Source organism: Callospermophilus lateralis, chromosome 1, assembly GCF_048772815.1.
Source record: "Callospermophilus lateralis isolate mCalLat2 chromosome 1, mCalLat2.hap1, whole genome shotgun sequence".
NCBI classification, from domain to species: Eukaryota; Metazoa; Chordata; class Mammalia; order Rodentia; family Sciuridae; genus Callospermophilus; species Callospermophilus lateralis.
In genome coordinates, this window is record NC_135305.1 from 2,212,892 (window position 1) to 2,240,592 (window position 27,701).

General features: G+C 46.6%; 1 protein-coding gene across 2 annotated transcripts in view; it reads right to left on the reverse strand.

Moving 5' to 3' along the window:
* The window catches only part of Rnf32 (ring finger protein 32), a 34,753-nt gene continuing 7,052 nt past the window's right edge, over positions 1–27,701 (reverse strand). For both annotated transcript variants that reach the window (XM_076859373.2, XM_076859367.2), the window contains exons 4-9: positions 25,917–26,059; positions 23,294–23,326; positions 22,643–22,767; positions 22,318–22,426; positions 1,323–1,490; positions 1–643 (exon numbers count right to left, since the gene is read on the reverse strand). In XM_076859373.2, coding sequence (XP_076715488.2) covers positions 395–643; positions 1,323–1,490; positions 22,318–22,426; positions 22,643–22,767; positions 23,294–23,326; positions 25,917–26,059 — 827 coding nt within the window. In that variant the 3' untranslated portion in view covers positions 1–394. The remainder of the gene's footprint in view (positions 644–1,322; positions 1,491–22,317; positions 22,427–22,642; positions 22,768–23,293; positions 23,327–25,916; positions 26,060–27,701) is intronic.

Consider the following 27,701-nt stretch of genomic DNA (forward strand, 5'->3'; position numbering starts at 1 on the left):
ACAAAGTTCTCAACTACAACAGCAATCTATTACCCAAAATAAAATGATTATTACAAAGTAAGTTTAGGACCAACAGACTGTAAGGTATGTGTTGGTGGAAAACATCTCTAACTTAAAAGTGTGCTTCAGTTTCTCAGCTTCTTGGTCAGACACTAACTGTATTTTAGGTGACAGAATTCCTCATTTTATTTCAAGAGATTAAACTAAGGAATCTGACATTTTTTAAAATAAATAAAGGCTAAAACTAGATAGGTTGGTTGGCAGGTTTTGCAGTATAGTTATATTTCTTCTCTGTAATTACCAAGAGTTGTCACTGGGTTAGAAATGGCCCTGTAGTATTTAACTCAAAACTCAATGCAGTCCTTAAGTTTTCTCCTCAGAACTATACAACTTTTCAACATTCAAGAATTTTCTTTTGGTAGCAGGAGCGGCAGAGAGGACACACGTGGAAGGGGGAACGATCCCCCACGGAGAACTCCTCCAGAGCCTGCAGGCAGGTGTGGTGGAACAGGTGCGCACAGGACAGGAGGACTGTGGCCCGGGGACGGGGACACAGGTGGCTGCTCGTCCCCAGTGCTGCTTGTGCATCAAGGGAGAGCGGGGTCAGGCAGATGGAGCACTCGCAGATCTCCCGATGAGCAGCCTGCAACACAGGGTGGACAGGTTTGTCCTGGGAGGTGGTTAGTCCCATCAGGCTAGATGTACAGACCTGGAGACGGGGAGTGGATCTTCTAAAGGACCAAGTTCACCCTGTCAGATGACAAATTATAGGCACGCGCGCGCGCGCACACACACACACACACACGGAAATGGAAGAGATAGTAACCCACTTGTAACGAGCAGTTTTAAAACAGAATTACTTTGTAAAATACTGAGCATTAATGATAACATGGGTTCCTTCTAATTAAACAAGAAAAATAGAAACGTTCACAATACTTGGGTCTTTGTAACCACTAAATCTCCTTACGCTTAGTGTCGTTTCCCCCCATGGCTTTGAGTCATGGGAGGCCTTTTCTCTGTCCCTGGGTTCTGTGGGTGCAGTTGAGGATGGGGGGAGTCCCAGAAGACCTTTAGGAAGAGTTCTGGTTGCTCAGCAAACACATCAGCCAGACGGCATCTAAGTGATTTCACCATGAAGGGACCCTGGCAGCCACTACCTGGCTCATAAAGGCCTACCGTCCCGTATGGGTGCAGGTCCAGCTAGGGCAGGCCTCCCGGGCTCCTGAGTCCTCCAAGGACCCCTGCGGAGCTCCTCCCGCCCTCTTAACTCACCTGTGCCTCAGTCCACTCCTTCAGGGGTCACTAGGCAGTCCAAAGCCTACCTGCACTTGGATCTTCTCCCAGTCCTCTTCTGTGAGCTCTTGCCCACACTTTTCACCCAACTGCTGAAGAAGGCTTCGGTTCACAGCCAAGCAGTGATCGATCTCTGAGAAGAGTTCTTCTATGTTGGTGGCGTAGGAGCACAGGATGCGGTGACTGATCTCTATGAACTGGGGACGGGAGAGGCTGCCTAAGAGACTGCGGGCTGAGGGGAGGAGCTTCCTGGAGTCCTGACCGCCTGTTCACTAACTTGCCTCAGGTCTGTCTGAACAGTGCTTTTATGGGCAGTGACTATAGATCCTGGCCATCCTTCTGGACAGATGACTGAAAATGTCGTGATGGGGTCAGGACACACTGCTCGCAGACGCTGCAGCACCTGGACACGCTCAATAGTTGAAGGAAGGCCTGCTCCTTCCTGAAGGAGAATCAGCAAGTCCAGGAGAACTCTGACCCTGCCCCTCCCCTGCGGTCAGGATGAGTGCCCTCCTCTGAGGGCTCCGTGTACCTGGAGGGCAGGCCTTGCCAGGTCTTTCCATCCTCTGCCCTGTCACTCTCCCTTCTACTTTCCAGTCTTCATCTATCCTAGCAAAACCCCGAGCTCAGCTGTTGCTCAGGACTTCACGCCCTCGAGAAGGCGCCCGTGCCACGTGAGATTCATAGGGGTGTCTGTCTCTGGTCATCTGTCTTGTTATTCTGATTTACCAGACTGTCCAGGTGAAGAATGTGGGAGGGTGGGGGGAATATATTTTCTTCCCCTATAGTTTATTTCATTGTAAACTCTAGCAAAGAAGCAAAGAATGCATTTGAAATTAAAAGTAGGAGACAGGAAATAGGATTTTACAGAATTAGGTCACATTGTCATCGTGCTCTGGCACCATTTACTCTAAGCCACAACCCCTGGCACCAGCAGAGCTGGTTCATACCGCTCTGCTTGCCAGCCATCTCCTCACAGAGGTTGCATTTAGGTGAATTTAGTGTGACATAAAAACACAGAATCCAAGAGAAAGACGGTGGCCTTCTTTTGACTGACTTCACCCTGCTTTTCTCATTGGCTCTCATTGGTTTCAAAGTACTCCCTGCCTGAGGCCCTTAAGCAGCCTCTGGGGCACACGGGTCGACTCCCACAGCAGCCTGCAGCACTCACTGCCAGCACTGGGACAGAGGCGGCCGTTCTGTCCCCAGACTACAGGAAACTTGCTCTGAAAGTCCTGTCCTTCCGGCATTCTGGAGTGGCTTCCAAGCCCACTTCTTTGATAAGGTGATACACTTTGATATAAAAAGATCTAGAAAAGCACAGCAGTCTGAGGACAGAAAGGCTCGCCTGGAGGACCGCTGGGTGGTTGTGGCAGGGCATGCTGTCACCTCCTCATGGCGATAAACAGGAGTCCTAGGATGATGCAAAACGAGTGCAGGTTTTGTGCAGCTAGTTCATAGGATCAGAGCTCAGGATCATGCAAATGTCACACAGATTCACAGGTGACTTCCTCTCTCCCACTTCTGGGCCAGGCAGACAAAGCAGCTCCAAATACACAGCAAGGTGTGGCTGGGTGATGTTGAGAGCCACAGCTGAAAGGGGCCCCAACAAATTTCCAGCTGCCAGCAAACTTTCAGCTGCCAGCTGATGATTGGCTCACAGCGGCCCCAGCAAACTTCTAGCTGCCAACTGATTGGCTCCTCTGCGGTGATGCTCATTGGGCTGTTTCCCCGCCCTTTCAGAGCTGCTCATTGGGGAACTTTTTTTGGCTCCGCCCACGCGACCCAGCTAATCGGCCTCAAGAGCAGGAGGAGTGGGGGAGGTTGAGAGGCTGTGGGAAGCCGGTGGTGGCAGTTGGGCTCTGAAGGTTTTCCTGAGGAGCTGGGTGGTGTGGTGTGTGTGTTCTAAAAATAAAGTTCGTTTCTTTTGATAAGTGGCTCCTGAATTGTGCCCAGCCAGACTATGGCAGGGTATAACCTCCCAAATTACAAAGGTTCAACCCTTGTGTATATGCCCTTCTCTCGGGGGGATGCCACCTCCAGTCGGTTTGAGGATGGAGGCTGATTCTGTTACTCTTGTGCTTACAGAGTGGTACAGGTTTGCCCTCGTGGCCTGCCCTAGTGTGTCTCCCACAAACCCTCTATGATTTCCTAGCAATACTCATTAGAAGAAATGCCTGGGTGGATTAGTGATGCTGTGATCACAAAAGGCTCTGAGTCCAAAACTGGTCCTCAGATGGGCTGGGGAGCGTGAGCAGTTCCTGGACTTCAATTAAGTTTAAAGACTGCGATTCCCCGAGTAGGAGGAAAGCAAGGAGCAGAGGCTGCAGAGTCCCCGGGAGTGAGTGGCAGCATTCAGGGCCTGGGGCATGGACTGCATCTGACTTTACTCTCTCATCATCTCAGAGATATATCGCACACTCATCTAAAAACCTTTGTGGACTGATGGATAGAAGCAATGATACAATTATTTTGAGGACTTTCTAATGGCATGGCTCAGGAGGTGCCCTTGACCACTGACCAAAGGAGTACAGCCCAGCCACATGCACTCTTAAAAGTTTCGAGTAATCACCTTAAAAAAGCTCCTAAAATTAATTTTAACTTTTGTTCTATCAGCACCACCAAAACGTACGTTGACATCCGCTCGGCCATGAGCTGTGTGGGTGTTTCACATTCCTTCACCCACCGAGGACTGTGCACCAGCACTTTGAGTGGGATGGCCTGTGGCCACCTGTACCAGACCCTTCATGTCACAGGAAAGTGCACAGTTTCAGGCTGGGTTGTTGAAGGGTGGCCAGTGATGTCATTTGTGAGAGCTTGCTGGGGTCACACCAGTGGCTCCTTTGAAAGAAGGTGAAACCTAATGCAAGTGGCAGGAGGACCTTGCCTTAGAGGGCAAGACTGTGGGCGGCAGCTCTGCTCTCCTGCTCTGCTCTCTGGACACTGGCCTCTGCTCCGCTGGGCCCCGGATGTTCCTCCTGACGGGACGGCCGTGCAGCTGAGTCTCTGAGGCTGTGGTGCAGCAGAGTGCCCAGGGCAGCTGCCGCCAGAACCCGCACTGCTGCGGGGAGACAGCCCAGCTGTGGCATGGTTCCGTCTGCAGGTAACAGGGTGTGTACCTGCCAGCAAATTCACCGCTCTCCAAGTGGCCTGTTTTCTTTGTCCTTCCATTGGTTTCTCTCTCCTCTTCAATTAAGATTTTTTTGCGCCTTTTTTTTCTCTATCACCTTGAAGATGAAGCCTGTTTCTATTCTTGTTGCTGTCACCCTAGAAATGCATACTTACAATCACACAGCGTATCAGAAGCTACAGCCTCTGAGACAGTGCGGGATCTTGGGGCACTTGAACTCCAGGCCCTCTCCTGCCTTATTCCTCTTCTTCAACGGGTGGGCGCCACTGTTCGCACTGGGCAGAATCAACGTCCACGTGAGCTCCTGTTTTCCGCCACGAGGGCCTCGGCCTCTCATCCAGGCACTCTCTCTATGGAACGCATCCTTTAGCACGCCTTAATGAAGGCATTTGGAGGAAGCCGGGTGGGTCGGTGTAAAACGGTGTTCCTTTTGCCTCTGATCCTGCACGTGGTTCTCGTTTGGTACACACCGATTCTGTGCTCCCTACTTCGACTTTTCCAAGATGTGCTTCTGCTGCTCCCTCCGGGGCCCTGTGGCCAGCCTTCTTCTACTGTAGTGGTGTCCTGGGCTTCAGACTTCTGTCCCACGTTCCCTTCCCTTCTCAGCTCTGGTGACTGGCAGGGCCGACACATCCTCGCAGCAAGTGAGGGCCTCACAGCCACTTCATGGGAAACGATGCTCTGGAGGAACAGGAGAGCCAGCCGCAGGGTGTCCAGGCCTCACTCGCCAGGGACCGAGGGCGAGTATCCGCTTAACCCTTCAGCTGCTCCGGTCAGAACGAGCTGCACAGGTATTACAAGATAGAAATTCAAACTGTGATTTGGTGGTTCCATGTTTGAATTATGACTATGTCTGTACTTGACCTGGCATGGTGCAGTTTAAAGATAACTGGTAAAATCCATACTAAGTTAAAACTTTTCCTTGGAACAACATTAAATTTTAAGAAAATAAGAAACAGCACAAGAGGAGAAAGGAAAGTTTTACGCCTGCATTTTGTTTTCCCGGCCCTGGACCACGCTCCTCCTTCCAGCCCCTATGGGACACCCGCCCACTGCTCTCTCCCCTCGTGGCTCTGGACCTGTCTCCTCCTACACAGGCCGCCAGGCCCTCCCTCCCTGGGCTGCTCCTCCCACCAGGGAGGTGGTGCTGGGAGCACACAGACTCCTGGTCATTTCTCTCTTGGGGACCATTCCTCTCTTCCAGGACAAGCCACCTATCTGCTCTCCCTAGCATTGCTGGTCTCCTGACTGAAGACATGCCACCTTCTCTGTTCCTCCCCTGCCATCGCCCTGCAGCTTCCCACGGCTTGGAATCCTCTTCCCTACCTCCAGGTTGTCCATCCATTGCCAATGGACAGTCACTTGCAGCAAGCCCAAGGTAGTCCCGGCCCAGCCCCTCAGCCTCCTCTCCCCCATCTTCTCCTTCTCTTCGTAGAGTACACTCAGGTTGCTTTGGTCCAGGTCCCAGTTGTCACCCACAGGTGTCTCTTTATCGTCAAATCCCATGTCCAGCTGATGAGCAAATCTGGTCAGTCTGCCCCTGAACACTTCCCCAAACTGGGAGCTACCTAGGTTGCTCCCCCAGCAACTGTGTGATCACATCGAAATTGTCACCGTGGGTTCCCACTGGTTAGCTTCCAGAGTCACCAGTGAAGCACCAGACCTCCTGCCCCGGTCCTGGGAGGTGGGCTGGGTGGCCTCCTGTGCTGTGGTCCGGTCATGGACACCCTCTGGGAGCTGGGGTGGGGCCCTGTGTCTGTTTCATCTCCATTCCTCTCCTTTAAAACGCCACACTCCCCACTTTACCCTTGATTTCCGGTTGGCCTGTCCTTGTGGCATTTACTCTTTCCTGCAGTTTCCAGTGTTTTTACCGAAATGTTCTTGTCTCTCCTGACTCGGCAAAGGCAGGCACCTGGCAGCAGAGCCAGCTCTCCCTGAGCCGTCTGTGTACGGGTGACTGTGGCTGCGCTGAGCAGCCAATCCTGGTCAGCTCCTCACTGAGAATGCGGCTTTGCAAAGTGCAGACACTCCAAGCGTCAGCCCAGGAGGGCAGTTGAGGTGGACTTTCCACTGTTAGTCAAATTTATACTCTGGTACCACTGAGTCTGCCTCACCAAAGAACACTTTCACACTTAACACCTACACCCCCTTATGAAATTAAAGGCTTTTTTTTTAATGAGAAAAAGAACCTCCCTTTATATGCAGTAGTGGTCAAAAGCTGCTCTTTGATTCCGTCACAGGTATTGCATGGTGAATGACACGAGGTTAAGCCGGTTTTCAGAACAGCTGGGGGGCTGCGGAGCTGCTCCCCCGGCCCCGAGCTGCCCCGAGGCCTGTGACCACAGTCACTCCTCTAAGGAGCACTTCCGTGTGGCAGGACAGGCAGCCCCGCCACCTGTGGTGCCTTCTGAAAGGGGGCTGGCAAGTGGAAGCAGGGCACAGGGCCAGGGGTAGCACAGCTCAGGCGAGTGGCCAGGGCTAGGTGGCCCCAGTGCTGCCCTGGCCATCCGCCGTGCTTCCCACGGCTGCCTCTTTGCAGGCTGCCATCACTTCTCTGTGTGAGCGTGATGCTCTGCTCCAGACCTCCCGCCCTGGTCCTGGGAGGTGGGCTCCTGACCCAGCTCTTCAACACCTGTCTGGTCTCCGTCTCCGTCTCCCTCATGCCACTCCTGGGACCGCCGTGGGCCATGGGAGTCCTCCACAGGCACCCTGGTGCTCGGCTGGAGGTGCATTTTCTCTTCTTGGCTCTCAGTACCTTCTGGTCCCTTTGCCTGCTGGAGGGTGTCCTTCTTCTCAAATGCGCCCTTCAGATGCAGGGAAGCACCTGGGTCCTCTGTGTAAAGCCCTTAGCATTCAATGAAATATTCTGACTTCAGATTTGCAGTGGATTAAAAATAGGGACAAATATATGCCCCAGAGGGAGTGTATATATCTGAAAGGACTGCAATAGAATTCCTTCTTGGGGGGAGAGAAAGGAGTGATGCGAGCCTTTGGTGATTTTGAAGTTACTTCTGGTGTCAGAATTTTTAAAAAAATTTAGGTTATTAACAGAAACATTGGTGCTAGCTTGTTATCAAATATACTCAAAGTCCTTTGGCATGTGTTTATGATGTGCTCCTGAAAGTGGTCTGATACGACTCTTCTTGTAGCCCCAAGTATTTGAGAGCTAGCAAGGGTGATGTTTTGGGGTCTAGGGTGCATCTCAGTGGCAGGGCATGCTTATCAGTATGTGCAAGCCTCTGGGTTCTAGAAAGTATTTTTAAACATCAAGGTATATTGGCTGGCCACTATTGTAGTCACTCAAGGCAATTTTGCAAGGGTGGCTACTGTGAAACATTTCTGAAATATAGATCCTTAGGTGTTCAACGTTCTCTCTTCCTTTATTTTCTCACTTTTCTTGTGGTGAGATGACCTTAGTAAATGAAATGGAAATAAGTGTCCAAAGGGGGGAAAACAAAAGAGACTGACAAGTGGGTTTTAAACTATGGTCAACATCATGAATTCCACACAAACAGATAAGAACACAAAATGTTCAATTTTAAAAAGAATATGTTTTTCTTTTTCAGTCTTCTATTTCAGACACTTGATAAATTAAGTAACCAAGAGTTGGGGGGCCATTGATATGTAAAGCAATTACTGGTCATTTACAAATAACATACTGGCTAAACATTAAAAAAAAAATTACTAACAGAATTCCAGGTGAACTCTGTCTGCCCAGAAGGCTGTCCTGAGCGATCCATCTTAATGTCAGCAAATTGCTTACTAATGTGTTGACTTATGGCCGCCCTCAAAAGCAAAATGAAAAGCCTGGAATTTACAGCATATCAATGAATCAGGTGATAAGCTTTTACTGGTTTAATATCCTTCCAGTCTTGCTGGTTGGAGCCACTTGAAGTTAGCAACAGAATGTTTGCCATCTCTATGTGATAAAGGAAGTCAAAGGACTGAACAAACTTCAAGACCATTATGCTGTTTGGTAAGATGGAAATGAAAAGCCCGCGGAGTCCCAGGCTGGAGGGTGGGAGCCGTGGCCCCTGTAGCCGGTGCAGCACCTGACAGATCGCTGACCTGCCTTTCAAACAAGGGTCCTGGCTTTGGCTGGGGTGGAGATAACATAATGCATCTGAGAAGTTTTAATTGCAGCAATAAAAGACCATGCCTCAATTACATGACATATGCTAGCAGAGTTCCCAGATAAGGATCAGAGGCTTTCAAGGACCAGCCACCGGCTCTGGGCAACCTGGGCTTTCTGTACACACTGCTGGTGGGACTTAGCGTGACAGCTCCAGTGGCCTCTCCAGCCCTCTTTGATCTGAGTTCCCAAGATCTGCGTAAGTGGGAGGGACTAGCCTGTCCTCCCCAGACAGCTCCAGTGCCCTCTCTGACACTTGACTGTGGGTGTACCTGTGTGGTAGCACCACATCCTCTTGTGGTGGCTGATTTGTTAGGAATGTGCGAATGGTACTTTAAAGCCTATTTATGGGAAGAGAAAGTCCCAGGGTATGTATTCTTACTTGTACGGAGATGAACCCTGTGTTTATTAGTTGACACAAAAGACACATGGAAAAACAAAGAAAAGACCACTGACTCTCCTGGGAACAGAGGAGTAGAGATGCAAAACCACAGTTCTTTTACAAGTAAAGTAAATTAATCATAAAACCAGAATGGCCCGAGCTGATCTAATATGGAGCGTCATACATACATCCCTCCTAGCAGGGAAACAAGGAAACAACTCTTCCTAATTTATTGCATTAAAATTATCACACAGATTATGATCCTCTTTCCCGTTTTCTATTGGCTGCACTTCCTTTTCCCTGAAGGTGATTTATCTTTGACCCAAACCAGTAATTCCTAAGTGAAGCAAAGAGAAGCGTTGACTCTCATGCAGCAGAGGAAAGTTAAAGTCAAGGCTGGAACATGGGTGAAGGTAAGTGTGTGCAGGGCCGGGCACGGCCTTGCCACCTGCCAGGCTAAAGGCTCTTTTACTAAATGATTCTGAGAGTATATGGTGTTTGGGTTTTATACAACTCCTAGTTGGTAAAATAAAAAGTTGGTATGACTTGTTGAAGCCCCAGATTTCTGTCACACTTCTAAGATCTCAAAGTCTGGAAGCCCCTGAGATGCAGGAGTGAGAGGGGCTGTTTAGAGACAGGAAGCTCAGCTGCCATTTCTCCAACATTTATCTACCTACCTTTCAAATGTGCCACATGGTTTATTTCTCCTAGTAATTGGCAATTTCATTTTTTTTTGGCAATTTCATTTTTTAAAAATTAAAAATAAAATGAATTTGCCTCAGTTTAACTTTCACCAGCAGTGAGAATGGACATTAGCTTAGAAACATGGCTGGTGGTTTCACATGCCACTCCGACTCAAGAACTGTGGTCACTGACACATAACTAACAACTAGTCACATCCCATTTTGTAAAAATGTCCAGTTTCTAAAATCCAGACCTTTGATCTTCAGTACTTCTCTAACTGCAGAGAACTGTGGGTTGCTCCCGCACACACCGCAGCTGTGCGAGGGCAGCAGTGAGCAGGCCTGGATGGTGGTGAGCTCCCCCACTCACAGACACACACCTGGCAGAGCAGTCTGCTGCCCCAAGGAGCCTCGACAGAGGCCTGTCCCTGTTGGCCTTGGACTTATTCCTTTTAGTGGAAGCGATTACTAGGAGGCCTACAGATAGCATCCCTGGCTCAGCTAAAGCTGGACGCCTTACTTTATTGCATATTTTGGTTCTGAAAAGAACTTTCAGAAGTAAAAGAATGAATAAAAGAACCTAAGACCAGCAATAATGTTCTCAGTCTAAATATCCTAATTCGTGACATCTAGATCTTAAATCTTCACTTCATTTACAACCTCATATTAAGCAAAGTATTTTATAGGTTTTTTTAAAGGAAAATAAACTGTAAAGAAAAAAAGTTTCAAACTCTTTTTACTGAAGCACAAGTTTGTTCCTTGATGAAAATAATAAAATCCCGTCTCTATCATTACCAGACATGTCTAACGATTCCCTAAGGTGGCGTACCCTGGGCCAGCAGTACTGTGGCGCTGCCCGGTGATGAGAGTGGACCCTGCCAGCACAGGGCGCGGGTCAAGTTGTGTTTATAGCATTTGTTACTGGGTTGCTTGTAATGTTCAGACAGCTGTGAAATACTTCACTGTATGATGCAATTTTAAAACTCATTAAGTCCCAAGTGTTCAGTTAATTCAATAAAATTAATAACTTACTTCAAAGTTACCATATATTTGGTAATATGTGTTGCTAAATTTAGGTTCTGATGGGTGTCCCATATCATCTGGGATGATGGGACAGAAGGAATTAAAAAAGCACAAGAAAACAGTTGCAACCCCAAACATTGGTATATAAAGAAATATTCCACTTTTACTAAAGCTTACTTTTATTATCTTGCTAAAAATAAAGATGACCACTTTGCCTTGCCAAGGACCAGTTGCAGGCCCTTCCTTGGTACCAGCCTGCTGGAGCAGGGGCACCTGAACACAGGGTCTTCCATCCTCTGCGGTGAGGATGCTGGCTGGTGACGCCCCTGCCTAACAAAGCACAGCACCCAGGAAGCTGTCCTTGGCTCCAGACATTTCATTTATTCAAGTGCTAATGCACCTTCTGGGGAGGTGGTGTGAAGGGATGCTCCCTTTCCCCCACTACATGGACTGCCTTTCTCGACTCACCTGAAATGTCCCCCTGACTGCAGACTAAGAATTCCTCTAGGCTGATACATGCAACTTTCTACGGCTTATCGATTTTCTATTATTTCATAAGAATCTTAGTTGCCAAATATATAGATGGATAGGTAGATAGATGCATAGATAGATATAGATATCTAGCAAGGATCATTAATCTTTCTTCTAAAAAATGTTTAGCTCTTTGTACTTGATGAGATAATCTTTATAATTCACCTGTAAAATTCCAAGTGCATGGTCAAGCCTACTCTTTGGTGAGTTAAAAAGGATACGGAGTTCATATAATCTGGAGAAAACAGACATTTTTGTTTGCATTCACCATTTTATGAAAGTCTTTTATTTCATTAGAAGAAAATCTGTCTTAAGCCATGCACTTCCTCTTTCAGTTTGGTCTTGGTGTCAACTACGAGGAAAGTGATCATTTCTCATTGAGTTTTATTTCTGATTATTGCTATTTTTCAGGAAACGATGACATCATAAATGTGCTACGTGTTGACCCATAAATACGGGCATTGTCTTGTCTCCCATGCTGCTTTCCAGCAAAGCCTGGCCAGGTGCGCTGACAGGGGGCTCATTTTGTATCTCTAGGGCTTCACCATGGGAAACGGGTGCCTTTAGTTTCCTACACAGACTTTGTCACAAGGAAATCTCACCTGGCTCTGGTGCTGACTGCCAGGATTAGGAACGGCTGTTAAATTTTGATGTCTTATCAATAAAAATTGGGATGCTTATAATTTTTCTGTCATATTTTAAATTTATTTCCATGTTTGTTATTTTTATAGGAAATGATTTCAATTACATTTTCAGCTTTAATGACATAGTTATAAAAAATAGCCTTCTAATTTTAAAATGATTACTGGGTACCCTCCTTTTCTGTATGTCTGTATTCTGTTTCATGAAATGGTTTTTTAAAAAATTTATTAAATTGATTTTATTTTTTAAAATACACGACTGTGGAATGCATTACACTTCTTATTACACATACAGAGCACAATTTTTCATATCTTTGTATATAAAGTATGTTCACGCCAATTCATGTCTTTATTCATGTACTTTGGTTTTTTTTGCATTACAATTCTTATTACACATATATACTACAATTTTTCATATCTGTTTGTACCTAAAGTAGATTGACACCCAATTCGAGTCTTCATACATGTACTCTGGATAATGATGTCCATCACATTCCACCATCCTTGCTAATCCCCTGCCTCCTCCCTTTCCCTCCCACCCCTCTGCCCTATCTAGAATTCATCTATTCCTCCCATGTTCCCCTCTCTACCCCATTATAAATCATCCTCCTTATATCAGGGAAAACATTCAGCATTTGTTTTTTGGGATTGGCTAACTTCACTTAGCATTATCTTCTCCAACTCCATCCATTTACCTTCAAATGCCATGATTTTGTTCTCTTTTATTGGTGAGTAAAATTCCACCGTGTATATATTCCACATTTTTTAACCCATTCATCTACTGAAGGGCATCTAGGTTGGCTCCACAGTTTAGCTATTATGAATTTTGCTGCTCTAAACATTGATGTGGCTGTGTCCCTGTAGTATACGCTGTTTTTAAGTCTTTTGGGTATAGACCGAGGAGAGGGATAGCTGGGTCAAATGGTGGTTCCATTCCCAGATTCCCAAGGAATCTCCATACTGCTTTCCATATTGGCTGCACTAATTTGCAGTCCCACCAGCAATGTCTGAGTGTACCTTTTCCCCACACCCTCACCAGCACTTGTTGTTTGTCTTCATCATGGCTGCCATTCTGACTGGAGTGAGATGATACCTTAGACTGGTTTTGATTTGCATATCTCTGATTGCTAGAGGTGATGAGCATTTTTTCATATATTTGTTGATTGATTGCATGTCCTCCTCCGAGAAGTGTCTGCTCAGGTCCTTGGCCCACTTGTCGATTGGGTTATTTGTTTTTTCGGTGATTAGCTTTTTGAGCTCTTTATATACCCTAGAGATTAGTGCTCTATCTGATGTGTGAGGGGTAAAGATTTGCTCCCAGGATGAAGGCTCTCTGTTCACCTTTTTCTTTTGCTGAGAAAAAGCTTTTTAGTTTGATTCCATCCCATTTATTGATTCTTGGTTTTAATTCTTGCGCTATAGGAGTCTTATTAAGGAAGTTGGGGTCTAATGCCACATGATGAAGATTAGGGCCTACTTTTTCTTTTTAATAAACGCAGAGTCTCTGGTTTAATTCCGAGGTCCTTGATCCATTTGAGTTGAGTTTTGTGCATGGTGAGAGATAGGGGTTTAATTTCATTTTGTTGCATATGGATTTCCAGTTTTCCCAGCATCATTTGTTGAAGATGTTATCCTTTCTCCAATGCATGTTTTTGACACCTTTGTCTAATATAAGATAATTGTAATTTTGTGGGTTAGTCTCTGTGTCCTCTATTATGTACCATTGGTCTATGAGTCTGTTTTGGTGCCAAAACCATGCTGTTTTTGTTACTATTGCTCTGTAGTATAGTTTACGGTCTAGTAGACTTCACTCTTCTTTCTAAGGATTGCTTTAGCTATTCTGGGTCTCTTATTTTTCCAGATGAATTTCATGATGACTTTTTCTATTTCTATGAGGAATGCCATTGGAATTTTGATCAGAATTGCATTAAATTGTATAGTGCTTTAGGTAGTATGGTCATTTTGATAATATTAAATCTGCCTATCCAAGAGCAAGGTATATGTTTCCATCTTCTAAGGTCTTCTTTTATTTCTCTCTTTAGGGTTCTGTAGTTTTCATTGTAGAGGTCTTTCACCTCTTTCGTTGATTCCCAAGTATCTTATTTTTTTTTTTTTTTGAGGATATTGTGAATGGGGCAGTCTTCTTCATTTCCTTCTCAGAGAATTTGTCACTGATATACAGAAATGCCTTTGATTTATGGGTGTTGATTTTATATCCTGCTACTTTGCTGAATTCATTTACTAGTCTAGAAGTTTTCTGGTGGAATTTTTTGGGTCTTCTAGGTATAGAATCATATCATCAGCAAAAAGTGCTAATTTAAGTTCTTCTTTTCCTATACATATACCTTTAATTTCTTTCATCTGTCTAATTGCTCTGGCCAGTGTTTCAAGAACTATGTTGAATAGAAGTGGTGAAAGAGGGCATCCCTGTCTTGTTCCAGTTTTTAGAGGGAATACCTTCAATTTTTCTCCATATAGAATGATGTTGGCCTCAGGCTTAGCGTAGATAGCCTTTATGATGTTGAGATATGTTCCTGTTATCCGTAGTTTTTCTAGTATTTTGAACATAAAGGGGTGCTATATTTTGTCAAATGCTTTTTCTGCGTCTATCGAGATGAACATATGATTCTTCTCTTTGAGTCTATTATTGTGATGAATTACATTTATTGATTTCCATATGTTGAGCCAGCCTTGCATCCCTGGGATGAATCCCACTTGATCATGGTGCACAATCTTTTTGATATGTTTTTGTTTTCAATTTGCCAGAATTTTATTGAGAATTTTTGCATCTATGGTCATTAGAGAGATTGGTCTGAAGTTTCTTTTCTTTGAGGTGTCTTTACCTGCTTTGGGGATCAGGGTGATATTGGCCTCATAGAATGAGTTTGGAATTACTGCCTCTTTTTTCTATTTCCTGAAATAAATTGAAGAGTATTGGCATTAGTTCTTCTTTAAAGGTCTTGTCGTACTCAGCTGTGTATCCATCCGGTCCTGGGCTTTTCTTGGTTGGTAAGTTTCTGATGGCATCTTCTATTTCCTCACTTGATACTGATCTGTTTAAATTGTGTATATCTTCCTGACTCAAATCTTCTCTACTTCTGTAATGTCTGTTGTGATATTACCTTTTTCATCGCATATGTTGAGTTTTCTCTCTCCCTCTCTTCATTAATGTAGCTAAGGGTCTGTCAATCTTATTTATTTTTTCAAAGAACCAACTTTTAGTTTTGTCAATTTTTTCAATTGTTTCTTTTGTTTTGATTTCATCTCTAATTTTAATTATTTCTTGCCTTCTATTGCTTTTGCTGCTGGCTTGTTCTTCTTTTTCTAGGGCTTTGAGATGTAGTGTGAGGTCATTTATTTGTTGACTTTTTCTTCTTTTAAGGAATGAATTCCATGTAATGAATTTTCCTCTTATTACTGCTTTCATAGTGTCCCAGAGATTTCAATATGTTGTGTCTATGTTCTCATTTACTTCTAAGAATTTTTTAATCTCCTCTTTGATGTCTTCTTTAACCCATTGTTCATTCAGTAGCATATTGTTTAGTCTCCAGGTGATGGAGAAATTTCTGTTTTTTATTTTGTCATTGATTTCTAATTTCATTCCATTATGATCTGATAAAATGCATGGTAGTATCTCTGCTTTTTTGTATTTGCTAAGAGTTGCTTTGTGGCATAATATATGGTCTATTTTAGAGAAGGATCCATGTGCTGCTGAGAAATCTATCTTGATGCAGGTTGAAATATTCTATATATGTCAGTTAAGTCTAAATTATTGATTGTGTTATTAAGTTCTATAGTTTCTTTATTCAACTTTTGTTTAGAAGATCTATCCAGTGGTGAGAGAGGTGTGTTAAAGTCACCCAAGATAACTGTGTTGAGGTCAGTTTGACTCTTGAACTTGAGAAGAGTTTGTTTGATAGACATTGTTTGGGGCATATATATTTATAATTGATACGTCTTGTTGGTATATGGTTCCCTTGAGCAGTATGTAATGTCTATCTTTATCCCTTTTGATTAACTTTGGCTTGAGGTCTACTTTGATTCAAGGATGGAAACCCCTGTTGGCTTCTGCAGTCCATGTGAGTGGTATGATTTTTCCCAACCTTTCACCTTCAGTCTGTGGATGTCTTTTCCTATCAGACAAGTCTCCTGAAGGCAGCACATTGTTGAGCCTTTTTTAATCCAATCAGCTAGCTTATGTCTTTTGATTGGTGAGTTTAAGCCATTAACATTCAGGGTTATTGTTGAGACATGGTTTGTATTCCCAGCCATATTTGTTTACTTGACTTGGTTTTCCTCTTTGGTAGTTTTTCCTCTAATGTATACCTCCCTCTGCTGATTTTCATTGCTGTTTTTCATTTCCTCTTCATGAAATGTTTTGCCAAGGATGGTTTGTAGTGCTGGTTTTCTAGCTATACATTCTTTTAACTTTTGTTTATTGTGGAAGGTTTTTATTTCATCTTCAAATCTAAAGCTTAGTTTTGCTGGATACAAGTTCTTGGTTGGCACCCATTATCTTTCAGAGCTTGATATATGTTGTTCCAGGATCCTCTAGCCTTCAGGGTCTGTGTTAAAAAATCTGCCGTTATCCTAATTGGTTTTCCCTTATAAGTAATCTGATTCCTCTCTCTTGTGGCTTTTAAAATTCTCCCCTTCTTCTGTATGTTGGGCATTTTCATTATTATGTGCCTTGGGGTGGATCTGTTGTGATTTTGCACATTCGGCGTCCTGTAGGCTTCTTGAATTTGGATTTCCAAATCATTCTTCATGTTTGGAAAGTTTTCTCATATTATTTCATTGAATAGATTGTTCATCCATTTGGTTTGGACCTCTGTGCCTTCCTCTGTCCCAATGACTCTTGAATTTGGTCTTTTAGGCTGTGCCTATTTCTTGAATGCTCTGCTCATGGTTTCTGCCCATTTTCACTGTGTGGTCTATGTTCTTTTCAAGATGATTTATTTGATCTTCATTGTCTGATGTCCTATCTTCTAAGTGGCCTACTCTGTTGGTGATGCTTTCATTTGAGTTTTTAATTTGGTTTATTATTTCTTTAATTTCAAGTATTTCTGTTTGGTGTTTTTATAGAACCTCTATTGCCCTGTTGAGGTGATATTTTGCTTTTTGGATTTGTTTATGTAGCTCATTGTTGAAGTGATCTTTCACTGCCTGTATTTGTTCTCTTATGTTTCTTTGAGTTCACAGAACATTTTAACCATGTATATCCTGAAATCTTTATTCTGTCATTTTTTTTCTGCTGTAGCTGCCAATGATTCTAATGATGTGTGGTTTAATTTGTTTGTAGCACTTTCTTCCCTTGTCTTTTCACATTGTTCACGTGTCTTCCTTTCCACCTCTGTGGGTCTGGTGTGTTACTGTTTTACCCTATAGATTTGCAGCGCTCGTGTAGGGTTCCAAGATCCCTCCTGTGTGGGGAAGGACGATGTTAACAGATCCCAATATCAATGTCACTTATGAACAAATTGTTGTTATTAAGACATTTACAGTTTGGCCTCAATGTCCAGAAATGTTGGATCAATGATTATTTAAAAGATAATTAGTAGTCTCATAAAAAGGTTTACAGTCTCCAGCGGTGGACGATGAGCTGAGGGTCGGGCCTAGGACGATATGCTGCTCAGATGGAGACCTGATCTGATAGCCACACCCACCAAATATGGCGAGAAAGGTTTTTCCAAGATGGATTTGGTCTGCTTGCGGCACTGGGGTGTCTGGTGGGGAGCTGGGTGATGACCTTGTGCTGTGGGTAGGTAGCAGCCGAGTGACCTGCGTGGGCGTGGAGCACAGTCGAGTTCTGCAGAGTGCTGACAGGTGGTTCTGCTAAGCTGCTTGAGAGCTTTGTATGTGCTAGAACCACAGGCTTTGGGTCCCATGAAATGGTTTTACAGTATTTTTAAACTCTGGTGACATATTTGTCTTAAAGTATTCTCCCCAAATACCAGCTCATCCACCAGCTTTGCTTTTTTCCTAATATCTATTTTATCTTTATATTGTCTACTTCCTTTATCTAAGAGAAAGTTCAGTGTTGTTTTCCAGATTTCTGACTTGGATGAGTGGTTCATTATTGTTAATATTTTGTGCTTAGTAATAATTCTATCTGACACTACTAATTTGCCTCTAAGAATAGCTTTAGCTATTCACCAAATAAGACTGGTATTCTGGTCATGAACATCAGAATTTAGAGTTTAAATTTCAAAATACATAATTTAACATTCAATCATGCTATTTTGATTTTCATGGGATCTCGTCTTGGTCGCTGGCATGGTTGTGATGAGCATGCCTTTACACGGAGCATTTTTGTTTCATTTTGTTCTCCAAGAGTTTGCTATGAGACAGGGAAGTCTGTCCTGGTCATGTCTGTTACTGCTGTTTTACTCTGTCATCTTACCTTCTATTGATCATCCTTCCTTGTTGCCTTTTTCCCTTTTCCTGACTTTTGTTGGAATAATTTTTAACATATTAGACAATTTTTTAATTTAATATAGAAATATACCAAGCAGAAAAAGCAGAGAACACAAATTTTCTCTACAGATAATTTTTGGTGAAGGAAACAGAATTCACCCTATGTGTATAAGGTCAGAAAGTCCACAAAGGCTCAAAGAAAAGGTGATTCTCTTCCTGTCCTCGTCTTCCCATTTTTCTCTACAGAAAACTACTGTTAAGATTGCTACTATATTGTCCTAAAGATTACTCAGATTCACTTTTTTCTCATTTATGTTTTAAAAAATTCTATCAAATATTCCACACGTTGCTTTTCCACGTTATCTTGAAAATCTTCCTTTCTGCACATCTACCTGGGGCTCTGTGGCTGCTGTGCAGTGGTCACCCAGGTGTCCTCAGTGGGAGCCTCTCTGGTAGCTGGTGCTCTTCCTCTTTAGAAAGGTGGCTGTTATCGGGCATGTATGGGCAACCTCCGAGCACTCCACGGACGGTCATCAGGACGTCCCTTCCCCCTCTGCCTCTGGGCTGGAAAGTCATCACCTTGCTTTCCAGTTCTTGCCTCTCAGGTGAGGCGGTTCTTACCTTTCATTTTAACCACAGGAAGACGTCCCTTCCCCGCACCGTAGCTTGTACCGCAGTCCCTCTTCTGCAGACTGCCTGTCACAGTGTATTAAAGACATGTGTGCTTACAGACATTTCCCTGATGTGGTCATCTTTTAATTTTTATCCCCCTATAAAGAAGTTTTGAAATTTTATGTTGTTATCATTTCCTTTATGGCTTATGCAAAAACACATTCAGAAAAGTCCTTTCTATCCCAGATCATGAATTCATTTTGTAATGCTTTCCTCCAAACACATTGTTTCCATCTGTTTGTTTTGGTAGCAGGGATTAAACACAGAGGTGTTTGACCACTGAGCCACATCCCCAGCCCTTTTTATTTTGAGACAGGCTCTTCCTAAATTGCTTATGGCTTTGCTACGTTTCCGAGGCTGGCCTCAAAACTGTGGTCCTCTGGCCTCAGCCTCCTGAGCTGCCGAGTCCATTTTGTTGTTTAACTATTTGTTCCAAGCCATTTTCCTTCTTAAGCCATTTTCCTTCTTCCGCCATTTTGTTCTGCTCTGGCTACTGCCCACCCACGCTGGGAAGGGTCATTTATTTTTCTAATTCTACAGATTCAGATGCTAATCTTGCTTGTGTCCTCATGGACACACCCAGAGATAACATCAAACAGATAGTTGAGCCACCCTCAGCCCAGTCACAGGACACCTTGGTCATGGTGAATTCAGTAAGGCACTTCAGAGCGCCCTCAGATTCCTGAACAGGCTGACCTTTAAAACTACAGACTAACGGTCCCTTGTGTCTCTATAGCTCAGGGAAGGAGTCTAATGGAGCCTTAAAGTCTTAAAGGTAGGAAGAAGGCCCCACTGCAGGGGTCCTGTGACTGGGACAGGGCTGAGGAGCTGGGAGGAGCTGTGGAACACCTCCCCTGACCTAAGTCCTCATGTGTTAAGGCCAGGGGAGGGGACAGTGCTCAGAAAGGAGGTGTGAGAACTGCAGCACCAAGGCTGGCTGCTCGCGGGTTTCTGAACTGGTCAAGAGTCTAAAGCAGATCTCCCAGGACACTTGTGACACTCCTGTGTGTGTCATGAGCTCTGGCAGGACCTCAGAGTGCTCCAAATTCACACAAGCCCTATCCTCCCCCCCCTTCCACATGACAAGAGGCCAGGCCTCCCTCAGAACCTCTTCAGCAAGTCCCTCTGTGGAATGTGCAGGGCTTCTTCCCCAGGAGCCAGGGACCACCCCAGGTGAGTAGCACACTGCCACGTGGGACGGGGCTGTGGAGAGGAAGCAGGACAGAGATGTGAGCGCGGGGTGCAGGAAGCCCGGGGGTCTCCTGTGCGGCGGGCACATGCCATCGCTGTGAGGGTGCATTTCCTGCTCGAGTTGAGGGCGCTGCAGTGGCTTTTGCGCCCCTGCAGGGCAGCTCTCCAGAGCCTGTCCCTAACCCTCTGCCCCCAGCCCAGTGCAGGGGCACACACATGGCAGGAACTGTGCCTCCCGGGTTCTTGTCAGCTGGTAAACTTTACAGGGTCATCTCAGCCCCAAGTGCAGACCAGGCCCGTGACACCAGTTCGTGCAACATACGTGTGCTCCTTTCCGGCCACTGGGTCAGTAGTCACCTGGAACCTACGCGCTGCAACAGTGAGATCCATCGCAAATAAATGAACAGAAACCTAATGCTGAGAGCAGCCCCAGGCGAGCCTGACCACGGAGAGTGGCCCCAGGGACAGCCTGACCGTGGACTGCTGCTGCAAAAACGCACAAGAAGGTGGGTTCAAGAGGACTGAAACCACAGGGGAGACCACCATCCCCTGGCGGGAGAAGGACCGCTACAGCTCCCTCCATGTGGGGAGAGAGCCACCGCCTGGACACACGGCGCCCCAACCTGTTCCCATCTGCAAAGCTGCAAACGTGGCTGCCACTGCGACCTTGGCCCGGGGGCCAGGACCAGAGCGGAGACCTAGAAAGAAGTTGGCTGCTGCTTTCTCTGCAGCAAGAGAGGACGGGCTGTCGAGAGAAGTAGAGGCCACACACATTCTTTATCCAGTTACTTGTCAGAACTTTTAGCCCATTTGCTGTGTTTTCTGTAAATGGGGATGTCTGAAAAAGAACCAGGCAGTGTGGGCAGGTGGAAAGCTTCTCACCACCAACAGCACACAGCAGGGGAGGTCTTGCACCAGAAGGTGGCCCTTCCTCAAATATCCCTGCCTCCCAGTTCAGTGGTGGGACCTCAGTCTTCCTTACTCCCCTCTGCAGGGCCCCCACCTCCCACAGCCTGGGACCCAGGCCAAGAGGGGACAGCATAGTCCACCACAGTAAGCCAATGGGATGTACTGTTACCCTCATTCACATCTGTGTTGCTGAAACAAACACTTAAGTGACGAGGAACAGTATTAGAAAAAGATCATCCTGTGTTAGAGTCACCGAGGCCAGGGCTTGCAGACTCATATGTGGTTCTGGGATGATTCAGGTAACAAAGGGGTCTCTGAAGCCGCACGTGAGGTACAAGGACACTGAGCTTTCGTCCAAGGTCACACCAAGTCACATGAAACCTTGCAGCAAGCCGTGATGAGCCCAGACCTTATCCCTAAAGCAAAAGATCTACTATGCCATGCCCCAGGCCCAGGGCACATGGGGAAGGGGACAGCTCCAGACAGGGAGGCATGCTCCCACCTCGCGTTAGTCCAAGTGGGAGTCCAAGGAGCTCAGCAGAGAGCCAATCACAGGGCGCTGTGGTGGTGAGGGTTAGCTTAGCGAATGAGTTGACTAAGGCACAGAGTGTCAGTAGCTCCAAAGCCCTTCCCATGCACATCAGCTGGGACAGCACGCCGTGTTCACAGTGGGAACTCCCAGTGCTGCTGTGAGCGAGGCCTCCGTAAACACGCTGACCAGGGCTCAGACTGCAAGCCGAAATCCCTCTCCTGTCACACACAGGAGACAGGCCTGGGAGCATCTGTGACCTGCCTGTGCCCACCAGGCCGAACAAAGAAGGCAGGATCGGGTGGGCTCCAGGTTTGGGGGCACCCTCCCCTCTGCTATGCCTGGCCTTTGTTACACGGCACAAATCATTGAAATTGTTAAATAAGCGCCCCCCACCCCCCAGCCCAGTAAAAATAGAAGTAAAGAGCAGTACAAAGCTCTGCGTGCTGCAATCCGGTGGCCCACAGCCCAGGGGCGTCCAGCCAGAGCGCCGCCGTCTTCCTTCCCAACTCTGGCTTCTGCTTCCCTTAGAACTACCAGGACGTGAAAACTCAAGCCAGTTTCCAAATGGGGAAACGAAAGTTGCTTGCAGTCTAACCTGTTGTCGTTTTATGATCAAGGTCGGAGAGCCACTGTGGAGAGTGGGGTTTTCTCAGGCCTTCACTCGTCTAAACGCCCTAAAAAATGAACTGAGCCTCAAAGTTCTCCTGCCCCTGTTGGCTCTACGGACCAGGTGTGAGAACCTGCACACAGAGACCATCGGAGACGAGCGACCCATGCCTACCTTTTCTTCGAAGAACTTCTTCCTTAACTTGGCATCTGTGGGAGGCACTGCTTTCCGCAGGCTTCTGTACCACTTTCTAACCACGTAGCCTCTCCAGCAGGCTTGGATCCTACAACACACAGGTTTGCTTGCTGTTGCCTTAAAGTGACTTCCACAAATATTTCAGTGCTTCTGTGAGCCCTGTGCTGAGTCAGGCCCAAGGGAGACCAAGGTGACCAGAATCCAGCAGGGACATGAAACCCTCTGCTTTTAGGCTTAGCAGCTGGGGCCCCAGACACCTGCCTCACCTGGCAGGACACTGGCCACAGCTGGGCAGAGCTCTTACCTGGTAGCACACTTGGCTTTGAACAGACGGGCCCCATCATGGATCACTCGGGTTTGATACTGGTTCCTTCTACAGAGAGGACATGTTTTTTTATTTGTGAACCTTTCAAAAGCTTGAAGGCATGCCTGCAAAAAAGATTTCATTTAACATTTTATGAGTAATTACTTATGAACAACATTTTTACTTCTAATATAATTATAGTGTTCTATTCTCTCATAATTATGAGACTTAGTCCAATTTAGACTATGAAGTGAAGGAGTTTCATCAGATGTCAACACCTTCCTCATGAAACCTGTTCCAAAAATGACTTTTTACAAGAATACACATGCAGAGACATCAAAACCTCCTGAAAACCTATGGGTGGTAAGGCCAGCAGCCGTGTACAAGACGGCCTCGGAGACCACGGCAGGAATCACGCCGTCCGTCACTCACCCTGAGGTGCCTCACTGCGACAATCTGTTGCACAAATGTCTGTGGTTCTTTTGTCACATAAAACTCATGGCTTTCAAAACAGGATGAACTGCAGTGTGGCCTACAGTCACAGTGCTAACTCCAAGTGGTGATCATGGGTAAAACAGAGGGCTCTCTGGGGACGCTCTAAGATGATGAGCAAGCTACTGGGGGCAGTGTGGCGGGGCGGGGGTGACTCACCCTGTGGAACACGTGGGAGCAGGAGAGCAGCACCTGTCCGCGGGAGACAGAGGGGCCAGTCAACACAGCATCCTTACAAGGCGACTGTCAGGGCCTACAGGGCAGCAGCATTACACTCGGGACACAGAAAGGCAGACTGTCACTGACACCGTTCTGTTTCAGGGCCACAGGAGAACATGGCTAGTGACCCCGTGGCAGCCAGGCCTCATGCCTGCCCCGCTAATGAGTGGATTTAGGGGTGGGGCCGCCAGGTACAGGGCTATTTTCAGGCAGATGGGGGCTGAGAGGGACAGACGTGCACAGGGCGAGGTCTTGTGGGAAGGAGCAGAAGAATGCTTTGTCCAACTTAACTTTTAATCACAGCTTTATTAAAATATAATCTGAGAGACTTAAGTACCAAGAAATCACGGAGATAAAGGAATCAGTTTTTCCCTTTTTTGAGGTGCTCGGGGTTGAACCCAGGGCCTTGTGCGTGTGAGGCAAGCACTCTACCAACTGAGTATATCCCCAGCCCCAGTTTTTCTTTTGTAAATTTGGGGGAAAGTGCTTACAAGAAAACCTTACCTTTCTGTGACCCATATTCCCCACCAAAAGTGATGTGCTGGGACCAAGGACATGAGCTTAGCCCAGTAGAGAAAAGCAGACAGACCAGCAGGGGTGGTCTCTGAGTGAGCTCAGTCCCCCAGTACCCACCTCCACCTGGGCACAAGGTGCCCACGGCCCTGGAGGCCCAGTCTCAGATGCAGGCCCTGGGAGGCGGGGAGGCTCTGTTTCAAGAGCCCCGTCCTCCTTGCCCTCACTCATGCCATGATTCTTAAATAGGAACGAAGGAAGAAATGGAGAATTCAGAAAGTTTTAAAACCTTTCCTTGATGCTTCCTGTCAACAATAAGTCTAAATTGGATAAATTTGTGCTTAAAATCATCCGAGAACTTAATTACTCACTCTTGGTAGAAAAATCAGGTGTTTTATCAACAGATGATTGACCAACAATAAATAACACTATACTTCTCTAGACTTAAAATATTACACTTCTAGATGTAAACGTCCACAAATATGCATTACTGGCAAACATCTGGTGATATAAAAAATTAATGATTGATAGTCAACAGACTAAAGTGGCCTAGAAGTCGGGACTGAATTCTAGCTGGGCTCTCCCGTGTTTCCCAGTTGGCCTGTGGAGCACTTAGATTACTGCCTCATCTGCTAAGTGGGCATGTGCCCACCTCAGAACTGTGAGCCTGACCGGCAGGCCCTCTGAAATGGTAAAGTGTTGGGAAAATGCTAACATGGAAATGATTATTAGATATGCAAAATAAACAAAAATAATAGAATTTAGTGCGAAACAAAGAGCAGAATGGAAGAAATATTGGGCAGGATGTATCCTTACACCCTTTAAGATATTTGAGTTTTCCATCTTCATATGAACAATCAGGCTAAATGTTCACAGGGTAATTAAGAAAGAGGTTGCTGAGGCCGGGAAGATCCCCGTGGGTTTATTAACTCTCTTGCTACACTCAGCACTGAGTTATAAATCGTCCTACCTGGCAATCTGTTGTTCTAAACTCTCTTCTAAAATGCTCAACTCACGTATGTGAGATTAGGTCCTGATAGAGAACTGGAATATAATAAGCATGTTTCAAATAACCTGCAAATTCAAATTAGTGAAGAACAAAAGTCTAATGATTGTGAACTTACTTGTTGATAATTAAACTTTTTTTTTTTTAAAGAGAGAGTGAGAGCAGAGAGAGAGAGAGAGAGAATTTTAATATTTATTTATTTATTTTTTGTTATCGGCGGACACAACATCTTTGTTTGTATGTGGTGCTGAGGATCGAACCCGGGCCGCACACATGCCAGGTGAGCGCGCTACCGCTTGAGCCACATCCCCAGCCCGATAATTAAGCTTTTTGAAGCAAATTAACCCTAGAGACTATGTGCCAGGTGCAGGGAAGCCTGGAGCTCCTGCGGCCGGGGTCCGCGCCGGCTCTGACCGCAGCTGCTGGTCTCTGCGGGCCTGTCCTGGGGGAGCAGGGTGCTGCGGCCAGCAGACAGTCCCTGAAGGGCAGTCGTCAGTACCAAGGACGCTCTGAGCCTGAGTCTGGCTCCCCAGAGGCGACAGAGCAGCAGGCAGAGTGGGCCCCTGGTCACGAGCCATTTACAAACCCAGGTGGGATCCTTGCTCACGCACCACAGGTTCAAGGCCAAGAGGAAAGGATGCGGCCTTCTTAGGGTTCTCCCCCAAGTTCTCTGAAGGCATTCAAACAGTCTCTCTCCTCTTTTATGACTCACTTAAAGTCCCTTTGTGCCCATTCCCCTGCCCTGGGACTCACGGGCCTCCCTGCCCCTCTACCTGCCACCTCTGCTCACGCAACGGAACACTTCCTGTTGCGCATGCTCCTGCCCTGAGACTTGGCATCATTCAGTGAATCACAACCTGCCTCACGAGCTGTCTGCTCCTTCACACACACCTCTGACTGGCCACATGGGGAACGTCTTTAAGGGTCAGGGGAGGATGGGGCTGGAGAGAGCAGGCCTGGCCTGGCATCCAGGCGCGTCCAGCTTGGCTCACTGTGACGAGAAGGCAGCCCCTAGCCTGACCTGCTCCTCTGCATGCCACGCACCTGGGGGTGCAGCTCAAACTCCTCCTTGCATATGGGGCACGGCTGCATGGAGTCCCCGTGCAGGACGGACCTCTGTTTCACACTCTCCCATTCTTCTGAGGACAGTGGCAACGGGGGAGGCGCAATGAGGCCCAGCTTCTGGGCTGCAGGGAAGACAGCAAAAAACGAGGGTGATGATTAGAGTATGGACCGCCCCGTGATGGTAGTAAGGACAGGCAGTGCATTCTGGCTCACACTCCATGAACAGCGCACAATGCCGTTTCTACAGCGGTGGAGAACTTAGTGGTGGAACATTCCCTAGACCTCCGCTGGTGATCATTTTTACTGGTGCACTGTGATCATTCACAGTGGTGGGGCTGTTCCTGGTCCTACATGCACACAGCACTGCAACACAATTTGGCCCATAGCCTTCCCCACTATTTCCCTTCCTCCCCTCCTCCTTCCCGACCCTTCCTTTCCTACTGCTCTTCCTTCAGTTTTTAATGAGTCCCCCCCGCCCCACCTTTATTTTCCCTTTTCCTCTCTATCTTTCCTATGAGAGAAAACATACAACCCTTGACCTTCTGAGATTGGCTTATTTCACTTAACATAATGGTCTCCAGTTCCATCCAACTTCCTGCAAATGATGTAATTTCATTCCATAAATTCTTATTTATGGAAGAAAAAAAAACTCCATTGTTGGACAGACAGCCTGTTTTCTTTACCTTCATCCATGGACGGACCCCTGGGCTGGTTCCGTGGTCTGGCTGTTGTGAACTGTGCTGCTACGAACACAGCCGTGCATGTGTCACTGTGGTACCTTACATTATCAATAGTGATTTATGTTTTTACAAAGAACCTCCCATATCTTATTTAGCATTCACAATAATTCTACAAGGCAAGCAGGATATTTAATTTTATAGAAGAGAAATTGAGGGGTACTAATTTTTTCAAAAATTTCCTCCCTGTGTCCTGCCTGATTTACCCATGGCCATCAGCACCTCCTCCTGCACCTTGACTTGCTTCTGCCCCCAGGGACCATGACAAGGGTGCAGCAACCACACATCTGCCCTGCCAACTCATCCCCGCCTGGGACTCCCGGTCCAGCACTGCCTGAGCACCCACCAGGCATCCGCTCCGTCAGACCTGGGCACACGCACCACGGGAAGCGCGTGGCGTGGAGAAGCAGCACACCTGAGCAGGACATTGACGTCCCTCCACGCCCTGTGCAGAAGAGTGATGGACATCAGCCCACGAGGGCTCTGCAGAGGAGGAGGCAAGAGAGACGTCCACAGACCCTGAGCGGGAGGCCTGACAGAGGACTCCTCCCAGTGCAGAGGGAGCTCTGGGCCATGGAAACCTCGCAGTGGAAATGCCCTCCACCGAGGGCGGGCAGTGGGCAAGGCGAGCTCACCCTGCGGGAGACAGGAGGGCGAAGGGACATCTGTGGGGAGCCATTCTCACACGTGACTGGGCAACTCCCGGTTTGGGTCTGAGGCGCTCTGGCTAAACTGCGTCAGAGCTTTCCCGACCCTCTCCTGGTGCAGAGCCTGTCCGTGTGGGGGTGTGACTTGACCACTGACCCTGCAGCCAATCACTGACCCTGACCTTGGAGTGCGGCCCCCCTCAATCTTCATCGGATGGAATTCTCCCCTGAATTTCTTGTTCCCCAATAAAAGGCTACTCCCTGGCGTGCTCTCTCTCTCTCTCCTGCTAGCCCTGAGTAATCCTTGCTGCCCTACCGGGTGGTTCGAGGTGGGAGCCAAGAATTACCACTTACATTTAACACAGTTCAGAAAATCCTGG